This window comes from Passer domesticus, chromosome 28, assembly GCF_036417665.1.
Source record: "Passer domesticus isolate bPasDom1 chromosome 28, bPasDom1.hap1, whole genome shotgun sequence".
Lineage (NCBI taxonomy): Eukaryota > Metazoa > Chordata > Aves > Passeriformes > Passeridae > Passer > Passer domesticus.
In genome coordinates, this window is record NC_087501.1 from 3,209,840 (window position 1) to 3,230,852 (window position 21,013).

Below are 21,013 nucleotides of genomic sequence, written 5' to 3' on the forward strand. Positions count from 1 at the left end.
CACCACAGGGATGGACGGGCGGGGCAGTCACCAGGGGTTTGTCCCCTGGTTTTGCCAAAGCCACCGGGAGTGTGGCCACGGGGGCTGTGGCTGTGTGGAGCTGATCCCTGGTGGCCTGGGATGGCCCAATCCAGCCAGCAGGGCTTTAATTTAACAACTCCCCAGCAGCGGCTCCCACTCACAGAGATGCTGCAAAGTGATTTTGTGCACTGCTTAATTAAGAGCTGCTTGCAGGAGAAATCCTAATCCATTAGAGGTCGATTTATGCCTTGAAGCAAGGTCAATTTTTCTTTTCCTTGCTTAAATCCGCACAAAGTTGGAACTTTCTCAGTGTGTGAGCTTGATTTTGCTTTTTTATCTGTTTAGAATTTTGCTGTCTGATTGCTGCTGCTCAGCAAATGGTACAGAACATGTCCTGGGTTTTGTGAGTTTTGTTTCTGGTCCACTGCTCTGCCTCGCTCTTGAATAATGAGAACTGGAGAGGGAAGTGTCTGATTTGCCACTTTTGCACCTGTTTTAACCCAGTGTCTCTTTGACACTCATATTTACACACAGATATAGATATAAAACATACATGGAAACATCTTGCACCTTTTCACCAGTGATTTCAGTGCAGTCAAGTGGAGATAAGGAGGAATCTCATATAATTTAATGAAGAAATTGTAAACCCTGAATTTGCAGAAACAGCTGCACGCCATGGTGGGCACCCACCACAGCTTTGCTGTGCCTTTAACTGGTTAAACTGGGATGAAGAGAGCAGGCTGTGCTTTGCAGGAGGATGTTTTTGGAATTCCTCAGCACTGCTGGCTGGCCCTCGGAGATGTCCAGTCATGTCTGATGTGCTTGAGCAGAGCTTGTTGCTAAACCAACCTTGATAATCCCAGCCCCCAGAGGCTGCTGCTCTGCCAGGGATTCATTCCTGCCAGCCTCGGCCTCCACAAACCCTGCCAAGGCAAAAATCACATCCACTTACCACCACTTTGTCAGTACAACACTGAGGAACAGAAAAAAAAAACCCCAAAAAACAACAACTTTTAAAGATGGAGACTAGATAGACTGAAGAAAATTCTGGATGTGTTCTAAACCCAGCCTCAGTGTAGTACAGCTCACTCAGGACACTTGGAGCTGCTTGGCCAATTTCTCCCTACAAAATCTGTTGTTCATGATTTAACCGAAGGAGTTTGGGGTTTCTGTCATTGCAGGCTCTCGTTTGAGGGGCTTTTGCACAAGCGGGGGGCCACCAACTGGGGCTGTGGGCAGCATTCCCTCAGGGTGGGAGAGCATCAGCAGGGGAGCTGGGGAAAGCACATCCCTGAGCCTGACCTGCTATAGACCCTGGGAATTTCTTGAGCTTGAATTTGCAGCAAACCCTGCTGAATTTCTGCAGTTCTCTGTTGCACACCCAGCAAGTTGCATGGGCATGGGAAAACAAGCAGAGAATGAAAAATGCAGTAAAATTCCTTTCCTAAAGAATGAGATCCTTTGAACTGGGCTAATTCCAGCCCGGGGAGGACAAGAGGGGTGCAGGAAGCGGGGCAGGAATTTGTGATTGAAGGTTCCTGGTGAGGAGCAGAGCAGAATTTGCCCAGACTTTGAGTGAACATCATTCCCTGCCAGGCTGGAGATGCCAGCTCTGAAGAATTAACTCTGCATCCTTCAGGGAGTGTGGGCACAGCTGGTGGGGGCTCTGCTGAAAGGAAAAGCCTCTGGCAAGTTCCTGCTCTGCAGGGAGAGGAGCAGGGCTCTGCACAGACAGATGAAGCTGTTGCTCAGGATGGAGCTGCTGTTTTCTGTCCAGCTGCTGCTCACAGAACAATTTGTATTCTCTGAGGGGGCTGCTTTTCCTCTGCCTTCGCTCTCCAAAGTTCAAGCTCCTCTTCTAGAAGTCGCATTTAACCTTTAAGAAACAAGCTGAAGTCGCTGTCCATGACCTTGGAGCACGGGGGCAGAGAGGGGAAGAAATATCACAGTGTCTCACCAGAGACACCTTTAGAAGTACCTAACAAGGCATTTAATTTCAAACGGGAGAAAAGGACACTTAACTGGAGTGACAGGAGCTGGAAAGGGGCAGAGGAACATCCTGCCACAGGCACGCTCAGGACAGGCGGTGACAGGCGCAGGAGCTGGAGTGGCAGCGTCCCTTTTGTCACACAGCCCTGGAAAAGGTGCCAGAGGAACGGAGATAAGAGCAGAGCAGGTGCGGGAGAACGAGCCCGTCCACGTGGCAGGTGACTTTTCACAACGGATGGAAAGGTTATCACCGCGCAGATTGCAGGTGATAGTGCTGGGAGGAAATGTCATTTCTCCCCTCTTTTCTCCCTGCCTTTCTTGTCCTGTTGATCGCTCTGTGACACAAAGAAGGGTCACAGCCGCTGCTTTTGAGCTGTCTGGAGGCAAACGGTGATTGTGATGCAGATGGTTTGTCTGATGTGGTTCGGGGAAGGAACTCGGTCTTTGTGAGGCTCGGAGTGAATAGCAACTCCTGCAGTATTGATCACTAATCTGACAGGAGCAGCAGACAGACCTTCCCCATGGGGAGCGGGGGCAGCTGAGGGTAATTCTGGTGCCTGAGCTGGTCAGGAGTCAGGAGGGGTGTTGGTTGTTTTTTTGTATTTTTGTGGTCTTGCTACAAAGCATATTTCCCAGTTCTAATTCTCTAAAGTACCTAGTCTTTTTTTAAGGTCAGGTTTTGCAACTTGTTGAAACTTATTTCTAGTCCAATCTTTCTCTCAGCAATGTCATCTCTATTCCATGGCCCTCCTAAGCCAGAACACCTCATCTCAGAGTCTGTATACAGATGTACAAGTCTGTGCGAGCCTTTGTCTCAGGTTTAGCTGGGTGTGGTTTCAATTTCCACCCTTCAGAGCTGGGGCAGTTCTGTTCATTGGGAAGTTTTCTTTCTCTCTTCCACAGCCATTCCTCCCTCCAGGAGATCTCTTCTGTTCATGAGCCATTAATTATTAATTATCTTCTGTTCATGGCCAGTGAGTGTCCCTGCATGGCTGATCAAATCCCATCATCCCATTGGGAGATGCTCCGCCCAGGGGAGGAGCCAAGCATTCCTACCTGGATACAATCTGAGGTTTGGGACACCACAGCAGCCTGTGCCCACTGCATTCCCACAGGAGCAGCTTTCTTCTCTCCTGCATTCCCAGAGGGAGACCAGGCCCATCTACTCCTGTGCTGTGCCATCCCTCGGGGGCAGTCGGGATAATTGGAGGTATTGGGGGTCAGCTCCCAACAGAGACCCCAGTGCTCCCCTTTCTGCAGGATCCACTCCCAGTTCTGTGGGATCTGTTCCCCTTTCAGTAGGATCTGCTCCCATTTTCATGGGATTCACTTGAATTTCTGTGGGATCCACTCCCATTTCCGTGGGATCAGCTCCCGTTTCCATGGGATCCTCTTCCCTTTCTGTGGGATCCTCTCCAGTTTCTGTGGGATCCTCTTCCCTTTCTGTGGGATCCTCTCCCTTTTCCATGGGATCCTCTCCCCTTTCTGTGGGATCTGCTCCCATTTCAACAGGATCCTCTCCGGTTTCTGCGGGATCTTCTCCTGTTTCTGTGGCATCCGCTCCCACCGCAGGCCCAGCACGAGGCACCTGCTCTGTCACGGGCATGCTCACCTCTCTGCAGAGCTGTAATTGAGTTAGGGAGGTTACCATGGCAACCCCTGCAATTAATTAAAGTGCCTGGGCACGGGAAGTTTATAGATGCAGAAAACATTTTCATATATAAATAGTGCAATCTGTTTGTGCTCCGAGGATTTGCCCCTTCCCTGGTTCTCCTCTAATCTCAGCTGAAGAATTGAGTTGTTTTGTTTTTTTTTCCCCTGTATTTTTTTTTCCCCTCTGGGGATTGATAAACAACTGAGTTATTGCCCATAAAGTGGGTAAATAAAGTCCCTGCAGTCCGTGTCCACCTGCAGAATGCTGAGTGGGACGATGAGCCTTCCCAGGGCAGCCCAGGCCACTGTCCCCAAGCTCTGCTGTCCCCTGGCTGGGGTACCAGGACAGGGCACTCCCAGCCCAGCCGTGCCACAGGTGGAATGTGTGACCTGGGCAGGCAGCAGTGCCCGGGCTCTGCCCTGCCTTGGGTGCTGTTTTACAGAGGAAAATCAGCAGCCAGGCAGAGCAGTGCCCCATGCCCAGCCCCGTGCCCCCGTGCCCAGCCCCGTGCCCCGGGCCTGCCCTTGGAGCTGCCAATGGCACAGGGAGGTCTTGGCACTTTCCAGGTTTGGTTCTTTCCCCTTCAGTGCCAGCTTTGCTGCTCTTGGTTTTGCTCTGGGCTGGGAGAACTCCATCCTGAGCTCCCTGGGGTCTCTGTGAGGCTCAGGTGGTCTGAGGGCTTGCTGTGCCTCCTGCAGGGAGGGTGGTGGCCCAGATCCCCAGAAACTGGATGTGCTCTGTCCCCAGGATGGACCTGCAGCACCTCCCACCCTCTGAGGGGAGGGCAGAGAGCCCCAGAGAACATTTCCATGCAGGATTTTAATGGAGCCTGGGGTGAGTACAGCTGTGCTCTGCCACCCGTGTGCAAATCAAAGGCACAAATTCAGGATTAACGCTGAAAGGCCCAGCTTTGAGCACTGAGCTGATCTTCAAAAGCCATCGGCTCCTGAGCTGGCTCATCAGAGTGATTATCAAAGCACAAAGGAGCCCCTGCTGCTGTGACAAATTGTCCAGGATCTCACCTGCAGATGGTCCCTGGCAGCCTCAGAGCTCCAGGAGGGGCTGCAGGTGTGGGGGGAGAGGTTGGGAATGCCCCTGCACACCTGAGCACTCCCACAGCAGCTTTTCCAAGGCTCTCCTGCTCAGGGCTGCCTTGTTGGGCTGCAGGAGCTCAGTGTGGAGCCTCAGGGTGGAGCAGCTGATCCCTGTTAAATCTGGGGGCATTTGTGGGGTTGTGATGCAGTGAAAGCCTTGGGCAGGATGGGCAGAGCTGAGGAGGGACAGCTCAGCTCCACCAGGGGCTCAGTGCCAGGTGGGACTGGCAAAAATAATCCCCAAGAGGACAAAACCTCCAGATGCAGAAGGAGAAGAAAAGATGGGTGGTCGTTCTGGCAGAGGAAGGGATTCAGGCTGGCAAACACCTGCAAATACCTGCTGGGTCTGGACCGAGTTTTGTGAATTCAAACTCTGTCTGTTCTTTGTGCTGGCACCTTCAGGAATGGGTGGATGAAGGGTTGGGGACAGCCCCAGCAGTGTCTGAGAGAAACCCCTGAGTTAAAGCTGCTGCCAGGACAGGGACCCGTTCTTGGGGTGGTCTCCAGCCCTTTCCTGCATTTCCACCCCCGGAAGGTGCGGATTTCAGCCCCCGGCGTTATTCCCTTCCTCCCCCTTATTCCATGGTTTTATCCTCGTGTACTCCAGTGCACTGGGGATTTCTAAATGGTGTGTAAAATGAACATCTGCCACCGCAGGGTTGGCACATCTGGAGCCGTTAATTTTTCATTATTTCCCCGTGTTGGAGGTCAGATGTTCACGATGTGGGAACGCAAGAGATTCCACTGGTGGGTTTAATGTCTCTGAAGCAGATAATTCTATTTACAGAAGTGTTTTAAACCCCCCAAACTCTGAGAGCTAACTGCTAGAAAGGTTTCATTTTCTAATTATGTATTTTTTTTTAATCAAGAATCCTGCAGAATTTACCCAAACACCAACCCATTTATGACTTATAAAAGTTTGGAAGGTGGATTATTCTTCTCTCTGTTGTTCCCTGGATGGCTCTGCTGGGCTTTGCTCTATCTCTCATGTGCTTTTTACCTCTTTCCTCTTTTAAGCAGTCACTTATTGGCATTGAGAGTTTGGAAGCAGAACAAATAGAGGTTAAATATGTTAAATATATTAAATATACAGAGCTCTAAGGTAACTTTTTTGGCCCATTGTTGCTTTTCTTTGGTGCCAGCAGGGAGGTGCCCTCATCCCAGGAGCTCTGGAGCTCTCCTAGGGGGAAACTGTGCTGGTTTGGTAAAAAATGATCAGTAAAACTCAGAGTTGTGACCCGTGTGCTGTGCCCTGGCTGAGATTTCAGCTTCCTCCCTGCACCCCAGCCCTTCCCTCCCTGCCCGGGGCTGGGCTCGTCCCTCCTGCTGCTCCCAGCACAGCAAATGTCACCCAAAGGTCACCCAGCAGCACAGAGCTCTGCTGGAGTGGATGCTGCATTTCAATGGGGAGGAAAAAAAAATAAAAAAAATTAAGGAAGAAAGGAGGAAAGTTTTAATTTTCTTGGCATTTGCTGCGTGCGGAGCGGCATCGCCTCGGGCCGGGCTCGGTCTGAGCAGCGCGCTCTGCAGAGCTCAGCCTCTCTCAGGCTCCTCACTTCCACCTGCAAGGACAAACCCAAGGACAGGCGAGGGACAAGGATGGAAGGGACCCAGCTGAGCCTCTGAGGGCAACGTTTTTACCTGAATTGTGGGGCAGGGAGGAGATGCCACCCCGAAATCCTTGCTCCCCTCCAGCCCTCCCCGGTGTCCTGCTCAGCCTGACTGGGATGTTCCCCCTTGAAACCTCTCCAAGCAAAATCATCTCCTGGTTATTCCCGCAGCCAAACGGAGCTCTCCAGTTACAAACCCTGCAGTTGTGTCCAGATTAAGCTCTACCAGCAGAGATCCCTTGTTGAATACCCTGCTTGCTAAAGCTCTGCTGCTTCTCCACCCCGTCCATGCTGAGGAGCACCTCAGAATTATTGAAATAAGTAAAAGGACTCCTCCGTCTCCTTTTTGGACATAAACCTCTGGTGTTTGTGGATTAATTTTCCTAACAGCAGCAGAAAGTCAATTAAAATTCTGACTGGGAAGGGTGCTGTGGTTCCCTTCCCCACACCCTGTCCCTCCCTGGTGGTTTGTGTTTTGTTCTCCCTGCTGTGGAGGGCACTCGGAGCTCTCTGCACACACGGGGCTCATTAAAGCCCTGCTCCAGAGTTTACACAGACTACAGCAAAAGCCTTACACCTAAAAAAGCACGCTGCTCTTTATAAAGTGCATTTCCCCCTGACTCTCCTTCAAGGATGATTTACACCCCAGCTCATTTTCCTAAACAGATGTTGGGTCCTTTAGGAAATATCCTGAACAGGCAGAGCCCGTTTTTTCCACCCTTCTAAAAATCCCATTGCCTGGGATTATTTTATTATTTATTATTTTATTCTATTTATTACAGATAAAAAGAGGAAATGAGGCAGCAGAGGTTGTTACGGGGGACCCTGCTGGAGCAGGAGCCTCACCTCGGGCTGGCTGGAATTGAAATTTTGGGGCTGAATTAATAACGAGCCCAGCTGGGAAATGCTGCCTGTGCCCTGCAGGGCTGGAAACGTCTTCTGACATTAATAAAAAAGGGAGGGGGGTGGTACCTGGGCAGAGCAGGGAATTAAACCCACGGAATAAAAACCTTCCCTGAGCTCCTGACAGGCCGAGGGAGGCTCCTGCTGGCTCTGAAACCTTGCAGGAGGAATTTCACACCTCCCTCCATCCTTCCCAACACTTCCAGGGATTTTTGTTATCTCTGACCAGGGAAATGACCTCATTATCTCCATTTTCATCCCTAACAGCACCAGGGAATGTTCTGGCAGGGTGGTCACAGAGCAGATTAAAAACCAGGGAAAAGCAGAAATGAAGGGTTTTTCCTCCCTCCCCAGCATTGTGTTTGTGGGCAGGTTTCATTGGGCTGGGCTCGGGGAAAGGAGCACCAAAAAACACCCATCCCCACCTCAGGAGCACTAAAACCACTCATCCCCACCTCAGGAGCACCAAAAACCATCCATCCCTGCCTTAGGAGCACCAAAAACATCCATCCCCACCACGGGAGCGCTAAAAACACACATCTCCAGCTCAGGAGCACCAAAACCACCCATCCCCATCTCAGGAGTGCCAAAAACCATCCATCCCCACCTTGGGAACACCAAAAGCCCCCATCCCCACCTTGGGAGCACCAAAAAACACCATCCCTGCCTCGGGAATGCCAAAAACCATCCATCCCCATCTCGGGAATGCCAAAAAACATCCATCCACATCTCAGGAGTGCTAAAAACATTCATCCCTGCCTCAGGAACACCAAAAAAACACCATCCCCACCTCAGGAGCACCAAAATCCCCCATCCCTGCCTCGGGAGCACCAAAAAACATCCATCCCCACCTCAGGAGCACCAAAATCCCCCATCCCTGCCTCGGGAGCAGCGGGGCACTGAGCAGGAGCCTCCTCCAGCTGTGACTCCAAGCAGCTGCTCCTGCCCTGCCCTGGCCCTGCAGCTCAGCCAGGGAGAGGGGGAAATTCTTCCCAGAGATAAATTCACTGCAGAGAGCAAAAGGGGAAGGATAAAAGGGCAGGGAGAGGCTGCCAGGGTGCTCTGACGGGCTGCCAGGTGGGTGATGCACAGCCCGGCCTCTGCTCCTCCATCAGCACCTGAACATCAGCTGGGCTCTGTTTGCCAGGACATTTCCCCTCCCCAGAAAGCCTCTGCTCACACCCCGATGTAATATATGTTATAAAATAATCCCTGCTAGAGGAAATTAAAAGCCACAGCATTTTGTGTACTAAAGGCAGCGTTGGCAACGAGCAGGAAGTGATAAGGATGGAGATCCCACCACCAGGAGGACGACTGTCTCCAGAGATGTGTATTCCAAGGGATTCTTTCCTCTGACAGGAGGAGGCATTTGATAGGCATCATCAATAAGATAATATTCAACGCCAGAAGTTTGTCCCAGAAGATTTTCACCTGACAGGATTTTGGCAATTATTCACCAGTTCCGAGAAACGCAGCAGCAAGAAAGAAAAAAAAAAAAAGAAAGAAACTACGATAATATGCTAAAGAAGGGCCCATTCCAGATCCCAAAAGACTGGATAAAACAAACCCCTTGGAAATGACATCTGGAGACCCACGGGGACTTTGGTGCGATAAAGGATGTTATAGGTAAAACACTGATCTAGCTAATTTTAATAAACATTAAAAGGTAGAATTTATTTGTGACTGATATTTCATCTCTTCAGTTAACAGTCAAGGGCAGCACTGACCCTGGGATCGAAGCTGGGTGAACTCAGATCCGGCTCTATCACACTGAACTGTGCAGCAATCCCCCTCTCCCTTGCTGGTGTGATTTTAAACCATTATATTATATTATATTATATTATATTATATTATATTATATTATATTATATTATATTATATTATTTGAACAATCATATTCTATCAGCACGAATTACCATCATATCCATAACAAGGCCAAATCCTGCGTTTCCCCGACTCTGATCAGAGCCGCATTGCTTGTGGCTTTTTCCAAATCCATACTTTGATTATCTAATAAATTTCCTTAATTATTGAATTGGAGTATTCCTTTGTACCGCCAAGGACAAAGAGCAGCAGCATCACCTCAGCCCAGGCGGGAGGTGCTGAGAGCCCGGGACCAGCTCAGCATTTTGCAGAGCAGTGAATTCAGCCGAGTGCACCCGGCAAGGCCAATAAATGGACACGGCTTGGGTCACTGAGCGCCAAAGTCAGGCTGCTCACGCCACAATTACCGTCATTAACGTGCCCGTTATTGGTGATTGGGGTTGGGAGGGAAAAACAGCGAATTAATACAACGCAGAGTACAAAGGGAAAGCGTTCCAAGCTACAAACAGCAGCACGACCCTGGAAAAAACCCACAGCTTGTTTGGGAAGACAAATCTGCCCTTCCTCTCACTGCGAAGCCAAACGGTGAAGTTCCCTCCCCAGAAATGTGGAATGCAGAGGTGCCAGTGCTGTCACTGCCCCTTAAATGGGGCTGATGGTGACAAATCCTTTCAGGAGCGCTTGTCACTCCTCGGCGAGTTTGTAAATCGAGTCAGAACTTAAGGTACTTCTTCTTGCCTTGCATTTTAATGTTGTTGGTGTTTCCACAAGCCCGGATCTCTGCTCCTCGTTTCCTGCTCAGTCCCAGCTCCCTGAAGCTGACAGGTGCCCGGGATAATGAGCAGTAAATAATTGCTAGCCGTGGGCAAGTGTCTGAGCAAAAACCCGAACATTCCAGGTAATGAGGGGGAAAATTCATCTGCAATCCACCCAGTGGGGCTGGGGAAATCCAGGGTCCTGCTCTGCGAGGTGTTTGTCACCCACAAACGGGCTGGCATTTCTCAGAAAAGCTCAGATGCTAATTAGCACCTTTAAAAATCTGATTTTTTAGCCCAAGACGTCGCGGCAGCTCGCAGACCCTCACAGGAGTGACAGCAGTGCTTCGGGTGTTTCTCGGTGCTGGGTCTCGAGGGGAATTCGTGGATCTGGGCTTTGGGAAGGGCTTTAAGGTCGGGCTGTGCTTCAGGTGAGGCTTCAGAACCTGCCCAGAGCTTGAGGACAATGGGATCAAACAAAGGGAGCTGTGGCTGCTCTGAGGGGAAGATGCTCGGGTGGGGAAGGCACCACCTCTATTTTTTTTCTTTTAATTTCCTCTTTTTTTCCAGATTTTACTTCACTGATGTTGATTTAGGGCTCTGCACTGGAACTTGCAATCAGCACAGAACTCTTGGCCACCAATGTGCACTGGGTTTGATGGGAATGTTTGATTTTACTCCACTCAAAGCAAAATTAGCTGCAAAGCCTCTCCTCCCCACCTCCAGAACACGGTCCTGGAGCTGAACTCAGCTCGGTGAGCAGAGCTTTGAGGGCACAGAGGAATTCTTTTTTGCTGTGGGAATTTTGCCCCGGCCCTGCCGCTCTGCCCACGTTCCTGGAAAGTCTTGAATAATCAAATGGGTCATTTCTGCTCAGCTGCTGTAATTTATTGTCCCACAGAACCCAGATCTTCTGAATGCTAATGAAAAAAATCCCCATCAGCCGGGCTGATGCCATTCTGCTTTATGACCTTATTAAATCTTACACTTTCCTATCATGTGGTGACAATTACTGGAGGACAGGCCAGGGCTCCTGCCACCAACACTCAGCGCTGTCAGCGCCGGGCCCGGGAGATTTACAGCCCTGAGCAGTCCTGAGAGACATTTTTACACTGCTGACAGGATTATATAACAAGAGAAAAGGCCATTAACAAATACAAAGGAACGGGCGGCAGCGAGAGGGCAGGTGGGGAATGGGGCGGTAAATCCCGGCTCTGGCAGCCGGCAATAAAATCACCTTGTGGGAAGATTTAATGAGCTGAGAGGGGGCAGCGCTGGCACCCCGCACAGCCCGGGGCTCAGGGTGGGCACTGGGCACAGCCCGGGCCTGGCTGGGCATGTCTGTGCCAAGGGATGTCCCTCAATTGTCCTGGGATGTCCCTGGGATGTCTCTGGAATGTGGGCACAGGGCCAGGCCCTGGCTGGGCATGTCTGTGCCCCTGGAATGTCTCTGGAATGTCCTGGGATGTCCCCAAGTGCTTTGGGCACAGCCTGGCCCTGGCTGGGCATGTCTGTGCCAAGGGATGTCCCTGAATTATCCTGGGATGTCTCTGGGATGCTCTGGGATGTGGGCACAGGGCCGGGCCCTGGCTGGGCATGTCTGTGCCAAGGAATGTCCCTGAATTGTCCTGGGATGTCCCTGGGATGTCCCTGGAATGTGGGCACAGGGCCAGGCCCTGGCTGGGCATGTCTGTGCCAAGAGATGTCCCTGGGATGTCCCTGAAATGTCCTGGGATGTCCCTGGAATGTGGGCACAGGGCCAGGCCCTGGCTGGGCATGTCTGTGCCCCTGGAATGTCTCTGGAATGTCCTGGGATGTCCCCAAGTGCTTTGGGCACAGCCTGGTCCTGGCTGGACATGTCTGTGCCAAGGGATGTCCCTGAATTGTCCTGGGATGTCCCTGGGATGTCCCTGGAATGTGGGCACAGGGCCGGGCCCTGGCTGGGCATGTCTGTGCCAAAGAATGTCCCTGGGATGTCCTGGGATGTCCCTGGGATGTCCTGGAATGTCCCTGAGTGTGGACACAGCCCGGGCCTGACTGGGGATGTCTGTGCCACTGGGATGTCCCTGGGATGTCCTGCCATATCTTGGAATGTCCCTGAGTGTGGGCACAGCCAGCCCTGTCTGGGCATGTCTGTGCCCTGGGATGTCCCTGGGATGTCCCTGGAATGTCCTGGGATGTCCCCAAGCGCTTTGGGCACAGCCTGGCCCTGGCCGGGGATGTCTGTGCCCCTGGAACATCCTGGGCTAGGAAACAGAGACTCTCTAACACCTCGGAGTCGTCTCTGACCACAGAGATTCCGAGCTCTGCCCTGCCTGGGTTAATGATGGTTTCACTGCTCAGGTGAGAGCCGTGGCCAGGAGCTCACTGTCACCCACTGAGGGCTCATGGTGCCGGGGCTTTGTCCCTCCTTCAGTCTCTGGGATGGCACAGGAAGGGTTCCGGGGGCCTTTCACCACTGCCTGGGGAGGATTGAATAATAAATTATAGGATTCAATTAATAAATAATTAATTAAAACCAAAAAGCCACCCCCAAAGCTCCGTGTGAGCCACCCTTCCCAGTGCCTGGCCTGGTTTGACCCCAGCAGTGACAGGACAGCAGGGTCAGGTGTCAGTAAAAGACTCTTTATTCATAAATAGCTGATATCCAGAATTCCAATCTGTACACCTCTCCCCAAAGGCCGGGGCCACACAGCTCTGAAACTCTACAGAAAACACCCAAAGTGTCCACTTTGACTTCTCCAGGACAATAGAACACAGCTGGTTGGCATTACCAAATATATATATATATATATGTATATATATTTATATATGTACATGTGCTGAAAAAAGAAGCCAGTGCAGCCTTTTCCAAGGAGTCTCTCCCAAGTATTTTCACTGTACAACATTCAGAATTTACATTGATAGAACAAGGCACAGAAAGTGTGGTATGAAGCCAAGGCCATGCTTTTGATCCCGTGTTGTGTCTCCCTTCCCCACTCCTTCAGCTTCACCCCAAGAAGGGTCCAGAGCTCTGCCCTCCTTCACCCCAAACACGCCGAGCCCGGGGCAGGGAGGGATGCTCAGGCAGAGCAGCCAAGGAACGACCTTTTCACAACCTTTTCACTGCAAAAATATAAAGGAGCAGAAGAGAAAACAGGTCTCTCTAGAGGAATACTTGTGGGTTTGGGTTTTTTTTCTCTTTTCAGGAATTATTTATATTTCGTGTTGGGCTGGGTCAAAGTTCCTCCTCCCGTTTTCACCCAAGAGCTGGTCCGAGGTTCTGCAAGTTGAAAATGCAATGGGAATTTTGTTATTTCTTGTCTGACACTGCCCAGAGTCTCACCAGACTGACCAGCACCACGTTTTATCTTCTCCAAATCAGCAGAAGGAGCACACTTCACACATTTCACGTTTTTGTAGCCGTTTATCAGCTGGGATATCGGAGTCACAGCGGGGTGGGGAGCTGGAGGAGCGCCTGGTGAGGGGATGGAGTTGGTGTTCCCAAAGCTGATTGTGAGCCCAGGGTTTGTGTGAGCCCTGCCCAGCTGGGAGAGGCACTCAGGAGCCCTGGGGCTCAGCAGGGGGAGCTGGGCTGGAGGCTGAGGGGGAAAAGATGGAAAAATCCACAGCTTCACCTAAAAATTTGGGGCTGGGCTTTAGGGTTTCCTCCCTCCCCCTCCAATGCCTGAACAAGGGACACATGAAGGGATTCCTTGAGAGGATATCCCCGACAGGGACACCTGGAGGGATTCCTTGAGGAGATATCTCCACAAGGACACTTGAAGGGATTCCTTGAGGACATATCCCAGCCAGGGACACCTGGAAGGATTCCTTGAGGAGATATCTCCAACAGGGACACCTGGAGGGATTCCTTGAGGAGATATCCTGACCAGGGACACTTGCAGGGATTCCTTGAGGAGGTATCCCAGCCAGGGATACCTGGAGGGATTCCTTGAGGAGATATCCCAGCCAGGGACACCCAGAGGGATTCCTTGAGGAGATATCTCCAACAGGGACACCTGGAGGGATTCCTTGAGGAGATATCCTGACCAGGGACACCTGGAGGGATTCCTTGAGGAGATATCCCAGCCAGGGACACCCAGAGGGATTCCTTGAGGAGATATCTCCAACAGGGACACCCAGAGGGATTCCTTGAGGAGATATCTCCAACAGGGACACCTGGAGCGATTCCTTGAGGAGATATCCCAACCAGAGACAGCTAAAGGGATTCCTTGAGGACATATCCCAGCCAGGGACACTTGCAGGGATTCCTTGAGGAGATATCCCAACCATGAGTCAATATTCCCAATTCCAGCATGGGGATGACAGGGGCTGGATGTTCCATTCTGCCAGAGCTGGGAGGGTTTGGGAGGAAACCCCAAACCTTCCCCTCCTGCTGTGCCAGGCTGGGTGCAGGGCACCCCAAACTTCACCAATTCCACCCAAATCCTCGGGCTGGGCAGGGAGGGCTGTGCACACCCCAGCCCCTGCTGGATCAGGAGCAGCGTCCAGGGAGGAATTTCACCAGAGCTCATCCCAGGAATGAACAGCCCCTGGGACACCATGGGCAGGCTCTGGGTGAGGGGTGTTCACCCTCTCCTGCTGTGCCAAGGTGAGAGAGAACTCCCTGGGGGAATCAGCCGAGGAAAGGCCAGAGAGGCAGCCCTGGAGATCATCCCTGGTTGTCAAGGACTTAAATCTCATTTCCTGTTTTCCACTCAGTTAATTACCGGCCAAGAACTAACGCAGCTCTTTGCTGCAATCTGTGTTTTACAGGCAGAAACAGCCTGGAAAATGAGGATTCAGGTGGTGACCAGAAGCCCAGCCCGGTTCCTCCCTTGTTTAACTCCCCGTGGACCTGAGCTGTGCCTTCCTTTTGTGGAAAATTGCAATTGATCAGTTATTGAATGCTTTAAAACTCTCACAGCGCTGCCTTGCAGGTGGAAAAGAAGAATGGACTTGCAGTGTGATGTGAATATCCTGGACCCTGCAAGATCCCTTTTTGGTGATTTATGCTGAATAAGATTCTCTGGAAGGCAGCGGTGCCCAGGCCAGAGAGGGGGAGAGCAGCTGTGGCCAGAGATAAAACCAATGACAAAAGCAGTTCACTGGATTCTAAGAGAATTGTGTTGATATCTCTTCATCTATTACAAAAATCCCAATAAAATTTCTGTGGGAGTGCAGGGCGGTACGAAATGGAAATGAGCTTTATGGTGCTGGCGGAGCTGGGAGTCATTTTTAAAATGCAGCCATTAGTCTGCAATGAGTCATGGCACAGAAATACCTGGGCAAAGTGCTCAGGAAGATGAAAATCTATTAAAGCAGATTCTTTGGTGATGTAAAATCAGAATGGCTCTTTCCCCTGCATGGAGCCAGGGCAGCCACGTGGAATCTACAGGGGGGAAATTCACATTTCTCCTTCTTTTACTTTCTAGTTCGGGCAAATTGTTTTTCAATTATCATAATTTATACAACAGAAGAAAGGAATGAATTTTTAATTTCTGGCCTCTAATCCTTTTCCAGGTGCTCCTCCACATCTGTGTTTTGGGTCAAATCAGATGAATACGTGCACAGATTTCCAAAAGGTCTTTTTAAGAGAAAGGGAGAAAGGAAATAAATATTTGGGGCATTTCTGGTTCATTTGAAGAACACAAGAGCATCAAAGCAGTCAGGAATTGGAAGGAAAGCTCGAGAGTTGTTGATTCAGGGTTCTCAAAGAGTGAAATCAGCAACAAAGGGAAGAAATACCAGGGACAAAAACCTAAAGGGCAGCGTCCAGCTGAGCCCTGCCCCGGGGCATGGGGGAACAACTTCCCTCTGGAATTGTCCAGTTTGGACGTTTATTCCCTTTCAGGACACGACCCCCGTGGGACTGTGGGTGGAACTGGGATTCTGGGGCAGGGCTGGGTCCCTCTGAGCGGGGTGTCCTGCACTGGGAGGGTCTGCAGAGCTCCAGGGCTGGACAGAACCTGAGGAAAGGCAGCAGGGGCTGAGCCCTCGCGGCTCTGGGGCCCCCTTGGGGTGTCGGGGCAGCTCCTGTGGAGCACAGCAGCTCTCAGGAACCCCTGGAGCCGTGCTGGGGACACAAACCCAGCCCGCTCCAGGAGCAGAGCAGCTCTCAGGAACCCCTGCAGGCATTGCAGGGACACAAACCCAGCTCCAGGAGGAGAAATCTCTCAGAAACCCCTGCAGCCGTGCTGGGGACACAAACCCAGCCTGCTCCAGGAGCAGAAAGCTCTCAGGAACCCCTGCAGCCACGCTGGGGACACAAACCTAACCTGCTCCAGGAGGAGAAAGCTCTCAGGAACCCCTGCAGCTCTCAGGAACCCCTGCAGCCACGCTGGGAACACAAACCCAGCCTGCTGCAGGAGCAGAAAGCTCTCAGGAACCCCTGCAGCTCTCAGGAACCCCTGCAGCCGTGCTGGGGACACAAACCCAGCCTGCTGCAGGAGCAGAAAGCTCTCAGGAACCCCTGCAGCCACGCTGGGGACACAAACCCAGCCTGCTCCAGGAGCAGAGCAGCTCTCAGGAGCCCCTGCAGCCACGCTGGGGACACAAACCCAGCCTGCTGCAGGAGCAGAAAGCTCTCAGGAAGCCCTGCAGCCGTGCTGGGGACACAAACCCAGCCTGCTCCTGGAGCAGAGCAGCTCTGGGTGCTCAGAACAAACTCCCTGCTGCAGGCAGAGCGGGGCTGGTTTCCCCGACAACGGCAGCTCGCAGACTCTGCTGGTTCCCCAGTGCCATCCCTTGTTTTGTTTTTTTTTTCTAATGCCTGACATTTTGTCCAACGAAGAACAGGTTTCTGGAGGAGGACTGGCAGTCAGTGGAGATAGAAGTGGAGGAGCATGTGCTGCTGAAAGCAGTGACAGCTTGCAGCCGGTATTTCTGTCTGCCCCGAAACCTGCGCCAGGAGCTTTCCTGCCAGGCTGCAGGAGGTGCTGAGCTGCAGGAAAGCTTTGCACAGGTCTCAGGATTTCCAAGTCTCAGGATTTCCAAGTCTCAGCCTGTTCCTGAGCTGGGCAGGCAGTGACATTGGTGATTTCAGAGCAGCAGGAGCAAGGACAGAGCTGGTGTTGCTGTTGTTGATGTTGTTCAGATTTTCACACTGCAGTCCTGGGTGGAGGAGCAGCTCCAGACTGGACCTGCCCTGGGGGCTGTCGTGATGCTCTCAGCCAAACACGAGGCTAAAACAGCCCCCAAATCCCTGGGCTGGGTTTCCTGCATTTCCACAAAGCTCCCAAAGCCTCGTTTCTGCTCCTGTCTCTCCTGACTGTGCCCCGGCAGCCCCACGGGCTGAGGAGCACCTCGGTTATGGTGAAGGATGTGAGTGAAAGGAATGGACAAAATAATGGTGACATTTGGCTCAGTACCAGCTCCACCAGGCCCTCGCTCACAGTGACAGCTCTTTTTGGTTTGGTTGAAGTCACAAATCATATTTATATGGAATGGGTGAAAAACGAGGCGAATTCTCCAGTTAGATCCTGATTTTGGGGGTAAATGCAATTTGTAACTAAGCCAAGGTAACACAACCAGCTCTGGATCCTGTGAAATTCCCAAATTGTGCAACAAAATCCAGGCCACTGTTGGCAGGGCTGTGTGGGGTTTGTGATTTCAGTCTGAACCCAAACCAAGCCAAAATGAAGCTGTTCTGATTGCCTTCACCTTCAGCTCAGCCACAGAGAATGAAGTAACAAAAATAAATGTCTCAACTTGCTAAAATAGGGCTGGAAATTTCCTGTGTGTTATTTGGTTATTTAAATCCACCCCCAAAGACAGTTTTTTGACTAAGAAAGTTTGCAGACGTAGAAAATTAGAAAATTCCTCTGGCGTGTGCCCACCCCCCAGTCTCAGAGAGAAGGGGTTTGTTCTGGAATTTTGGTAACAGAGCAGGCAGCAAAGCTCTGCAGCAAATGTACATTCATTAAGGGGCTGAATTTTTAAAACACATTATTTGGAATACAAACGATGTGAAATAATTATGAGATCTTCTAATTCCTCAAACATCTGAACAGGATAAGGCCAAATTTTCAGTTTTCCTGTAGCAGACATAAAGTGACAACGTGATAGGATTTTAAACCACTCTCAAAGCGAGAAACCTTTTAACCAGGACCAGCCTCCAGTGGCTCGAAATATCCAACGTTATTTGTTGATTTTCACTAGGCAGTACATGAACACGACTGTTCCTAAACACAGAATAACATTTACCTCCTATGGCTCTGTGTCTCTCTCCCTCCTGCCCCGGCACTGACACGAGTGCAGGTTTGTTTGGGGCACCAAGAGATGGATTTTAAGTGGAGGAGGACAGGGAGGAGCTCGATTTCCTCATCACCAGAGGGTTTTTAGCTTCTGCTGCTCCCGCTGCCACGGAAGTGGGGTGAGTTCCATCCCCACCAACCCTCCTGGCCGGGCTCAGGGCCGGGCTGGCTGTGTGTCCTGCTGGGGCAGAGGGACTAAAGCCCCTTCCTGCTGCAGGGGAACTCGGGCTCCTCCAGCTCGGGCTCTGGCACCTCGGAGGGCTTGGAGTGTGTCCTGCCAATCTCCTCCAGGGCGCAGGCCAGCGAGTCCAGGTCCCCGTCGTGCTGGTGCCGCGCCTCCCACAGGTCCAGGATGACGGCGGAGGGGCTGCTCTGGGTGGCAAAGAAGGAGAGATTCCTGCAGGGAAAGGAGGAAAAGGGATCAGGAAGGAGGTGAGATTTCTGCTGGGAAAGGAGAGAAAAAGGGGTGAGGAAGAAGGAGAGATTCCTGCAGGGAAGGGAGGAAAAAAAGGATAAGGATAAGGAGAGATTCCAGCAGGGAAAGGAGGAAAAGGGATCAGGAATAAGGAGAGATTCCTGCAGGGAAAGGAGGAAAAGGGGTGAAGAAGGAGAAGAGATTCCTGCAGGGAAAGGAGGGAGAAAGGATGAGGAAGAAGGAGAGATTCCTGCAGGGAAAGGAGGAAAAGGGGTGAGGAAGAAGGAGAGATTCCTGCAGGGAAGAGAGGGAAAAAAAGGTGAGGAAGGAGAGTTTCCTTCAGGGAAGGGAAGGGAAAAAGGGGTGAGGAAGAAGGAGAGATTCCTGCAGGGAAAGGAGGAAAAGGGGATAAGGAAGGAGGAGAGATTCCTGCAGGGAAGGGAGGAAAAGGGTGAAGAAGGAGGAGAGATTCCTGCAGGGAAAGGAGAGAAAATGGGGTGAGGAGGAAGGAGAGATTTCTGCTGGGAAAGGAGAGAAAAAGGGGTGAGGAAGGAGAGATTCATGTAGGGAAGGGAAGGGAAAAAGGGGTGAGGAAGAAGGAGAGACTCCTGCAGGGAAAGAGGGGAAAAGGGATGAGGAAGACAGAGAGATGCCTGCAGGGAAAGGAGGGGAAAAGGGATGAGGAAGAAGGAGAGATTCCTGCAGGGAAGGGAGGGAAAAGGGGATGAGGAGCAGCCGATGCTGCAGCTGTGCCCTGTGCCCAGCATCATCGACGTGTTTGGAAAATAAAAACCCTCCAGCAGAGCTGGGGATGAGCTGAGGAGCCGCTGGGGGTGGTGGTTCCTCACGTGGCACCTGCCCAGCTGGCACAGGGACAGTGACCACGAGCCCAGGGTGTCCCCAGGCCCAGCAGTTCTGCCCCTGGGATGGGCAAACAAATCCCTTCTGGGAAGCATCACTAGGAAATACAGCAGGGATGTGACAGGGAGAGGAATTTACAGCAGGTGATGCTTGGGTTGTGCAAAGACACAACGCCTTTTATCTGTGATTTTCTATTTTGTTAATGTGCTGTTTTTAGCACCCTGCAGTGGTGATTTGCACAGAATTTAGTAAAACAAAGTGTTTATCCAAAACTCTTTTTCCTTTGGCTCAGATGTGGCTTATTGAGGCTCCCACACAAAGCAGGAAGCCAATGGAAAGTTACTTTGCTTGATTTAAGTATTCCTCTGCTCTCCTGGGAACGCATTTATAGAGTTTGTGACAATCAGAAAATATTTTTGTGAGGAAGCTGCCTCCGCCAATTTAATTTAGCCAAGCAGAAAAAGCAAAGTAAGAAGTAAATTGGTTTTTACAGCATCTTTCAGTTTTAATAATCATAATATTATTACTCCTAACAGTAGAGCATGACTGTCTCTTTTAAAGATGTCTTTCCCTTAAAAAAAAAAAAATCTGCAGGATTCATTTTGGAATAGGAAATGCACCCATGAGAGCCAAGGGGATTTGTCTGGGGGAACGTGCAGCCTCCTAAGTGCTTCAAACAGCAGTTCAATGATGGACAAAATCCTTCTGCAGCCTTGGACTCCTCAGGGTGGACAGAAGAACGTCCAGCCCAGCAAGAGGAGCTGAAATGACCGAGCCCCACTCAGCCCGTAATTCCCACCCACACCCCTGACACCAGCAGCAAACCAACCAACCAACCAACAACCCCTGAACGGCCCCAAATCCCCATTCCGGGTGCCAACCCCGGTGCCAGGGCGCTGCCATCACCTGCTGATGCTGTTCTTCTGGGCCAGCATCTGCCAGTCCTTGCCCTTGGCGCCAGGCGCGTCGAAGGTGGCGCAGATGCGCTGGCGGATGGAGCGCGGGATCTTGAAGGCCTTGGGGCCCAGCTGGGCGGGGAAGGCGCTGTCCTCGTGGCCAAAGAAGGGGATGTTTTCTCTCTCAGCCTGCAGGGAACGGCAAAGCGAAGCAGGGAAGGGAGAATCAAGCCTCAGGTCGGTTGAAGTGGCAACAGAAAATGGCTGAGCTGAGAGGTGCTTTTGTGAGTTGTGAAAGAACACCTAGAAGGTGTTACTTCACCATCACAAGGACTTGTGCAAAAAAACCCTTTAAAATGGTGGTTTTCCTTCCATGAGTTTTCTTTTTTGGTTATTTTTGTGTTGCAGAGCAGTGCTGGGTTTCTGAATCTTTAATTGCTTAAACCTGAAACACGGACACACAAATTTGTGTTTGTTTCTCTGTCTTTGGGGTTTTTAAATACCTGAATTCTGTAAGCACCTCAGCTCTCCCAGCCTCTCTGGAATCCAGGTCCTTTGTGGATCTGGCCCCTCTTTTCCTGTGGAATCACACCAGCCTTGCATAACAGAGTCAAATTTCAGTGCATTACTCATCGGAGAGTGACACAGCATCAATATTAACCAGCAGCCACGGTGCAGCCTCCATCCACCGTCTGTGACAGGTCCCCAGGGCCAGCCAGGCTCAGCACCCGGTGCTGCAGCTCTGCCCTGGGCT

General features: G+C 51.3%; 1 protein-coding gene and 2 long non-coding RNA genes across 3 annotated transcripts in view; all 3 read right to left on the reverse strand.

The window, feature by feature from the left end:
* Positions 1-641: 641 nt before the first annotated feature.
* On the reverse strand, positions 642-2,314 carry LOC135286951 (uncharacterized). Its single transcript, XR_010350917.1, has 3 exons — positions 2,044-2,314; positions 1,647-1,897; positions 642-944 (listed from the first exon to the last, which is right to left on the reverse strand). It is a non-coding gene; the product is annotated as an uncharacterized LOC135286951 (long non-coding RNA).
* A 10,140-nt stretch (positions 2,315-12,454) lies between these two features.
* On the reverse strand, positions 12,455-15,972 carry LOC135287228 (uncharacterized). Its single transcript, XR_010351042.1, has 2 exons — positions 13,692-15,972; positions 12,455-13,572 (listed from the first exon to the last, which is right to left on the reverse strand). It is a non-coding gene; the product is annotated as an uncharacterized LOC135287228 (long non-coding RNA).
* Positions 15,973-15,980: 8 nt separating this feature from the next.
* UNC5D (unc-5 netrin receptor D) overlaps positions 15,981-21,013 on the reverse strand; it is a 92,413-nt gene continuing 87,380 nt past the window's right edge. The window contains exons 15-16 of the mRNA XM_064400593.1: positions 20,270-20,448; positions 15,981-18,484 (exon numbers count right to left, since the gene is read on the reverse strand). Coding sequence (XP_064256663.1) covers positions 18,283-18,484; positions 20,270-20,448 — 381 coding nt within the window. The 3' untranslated portion in view covers positions 15,981-18,282. The remainder of the gene's footprint in view (positions 18,485-20,269; positions 20,449-21,013) is intronic.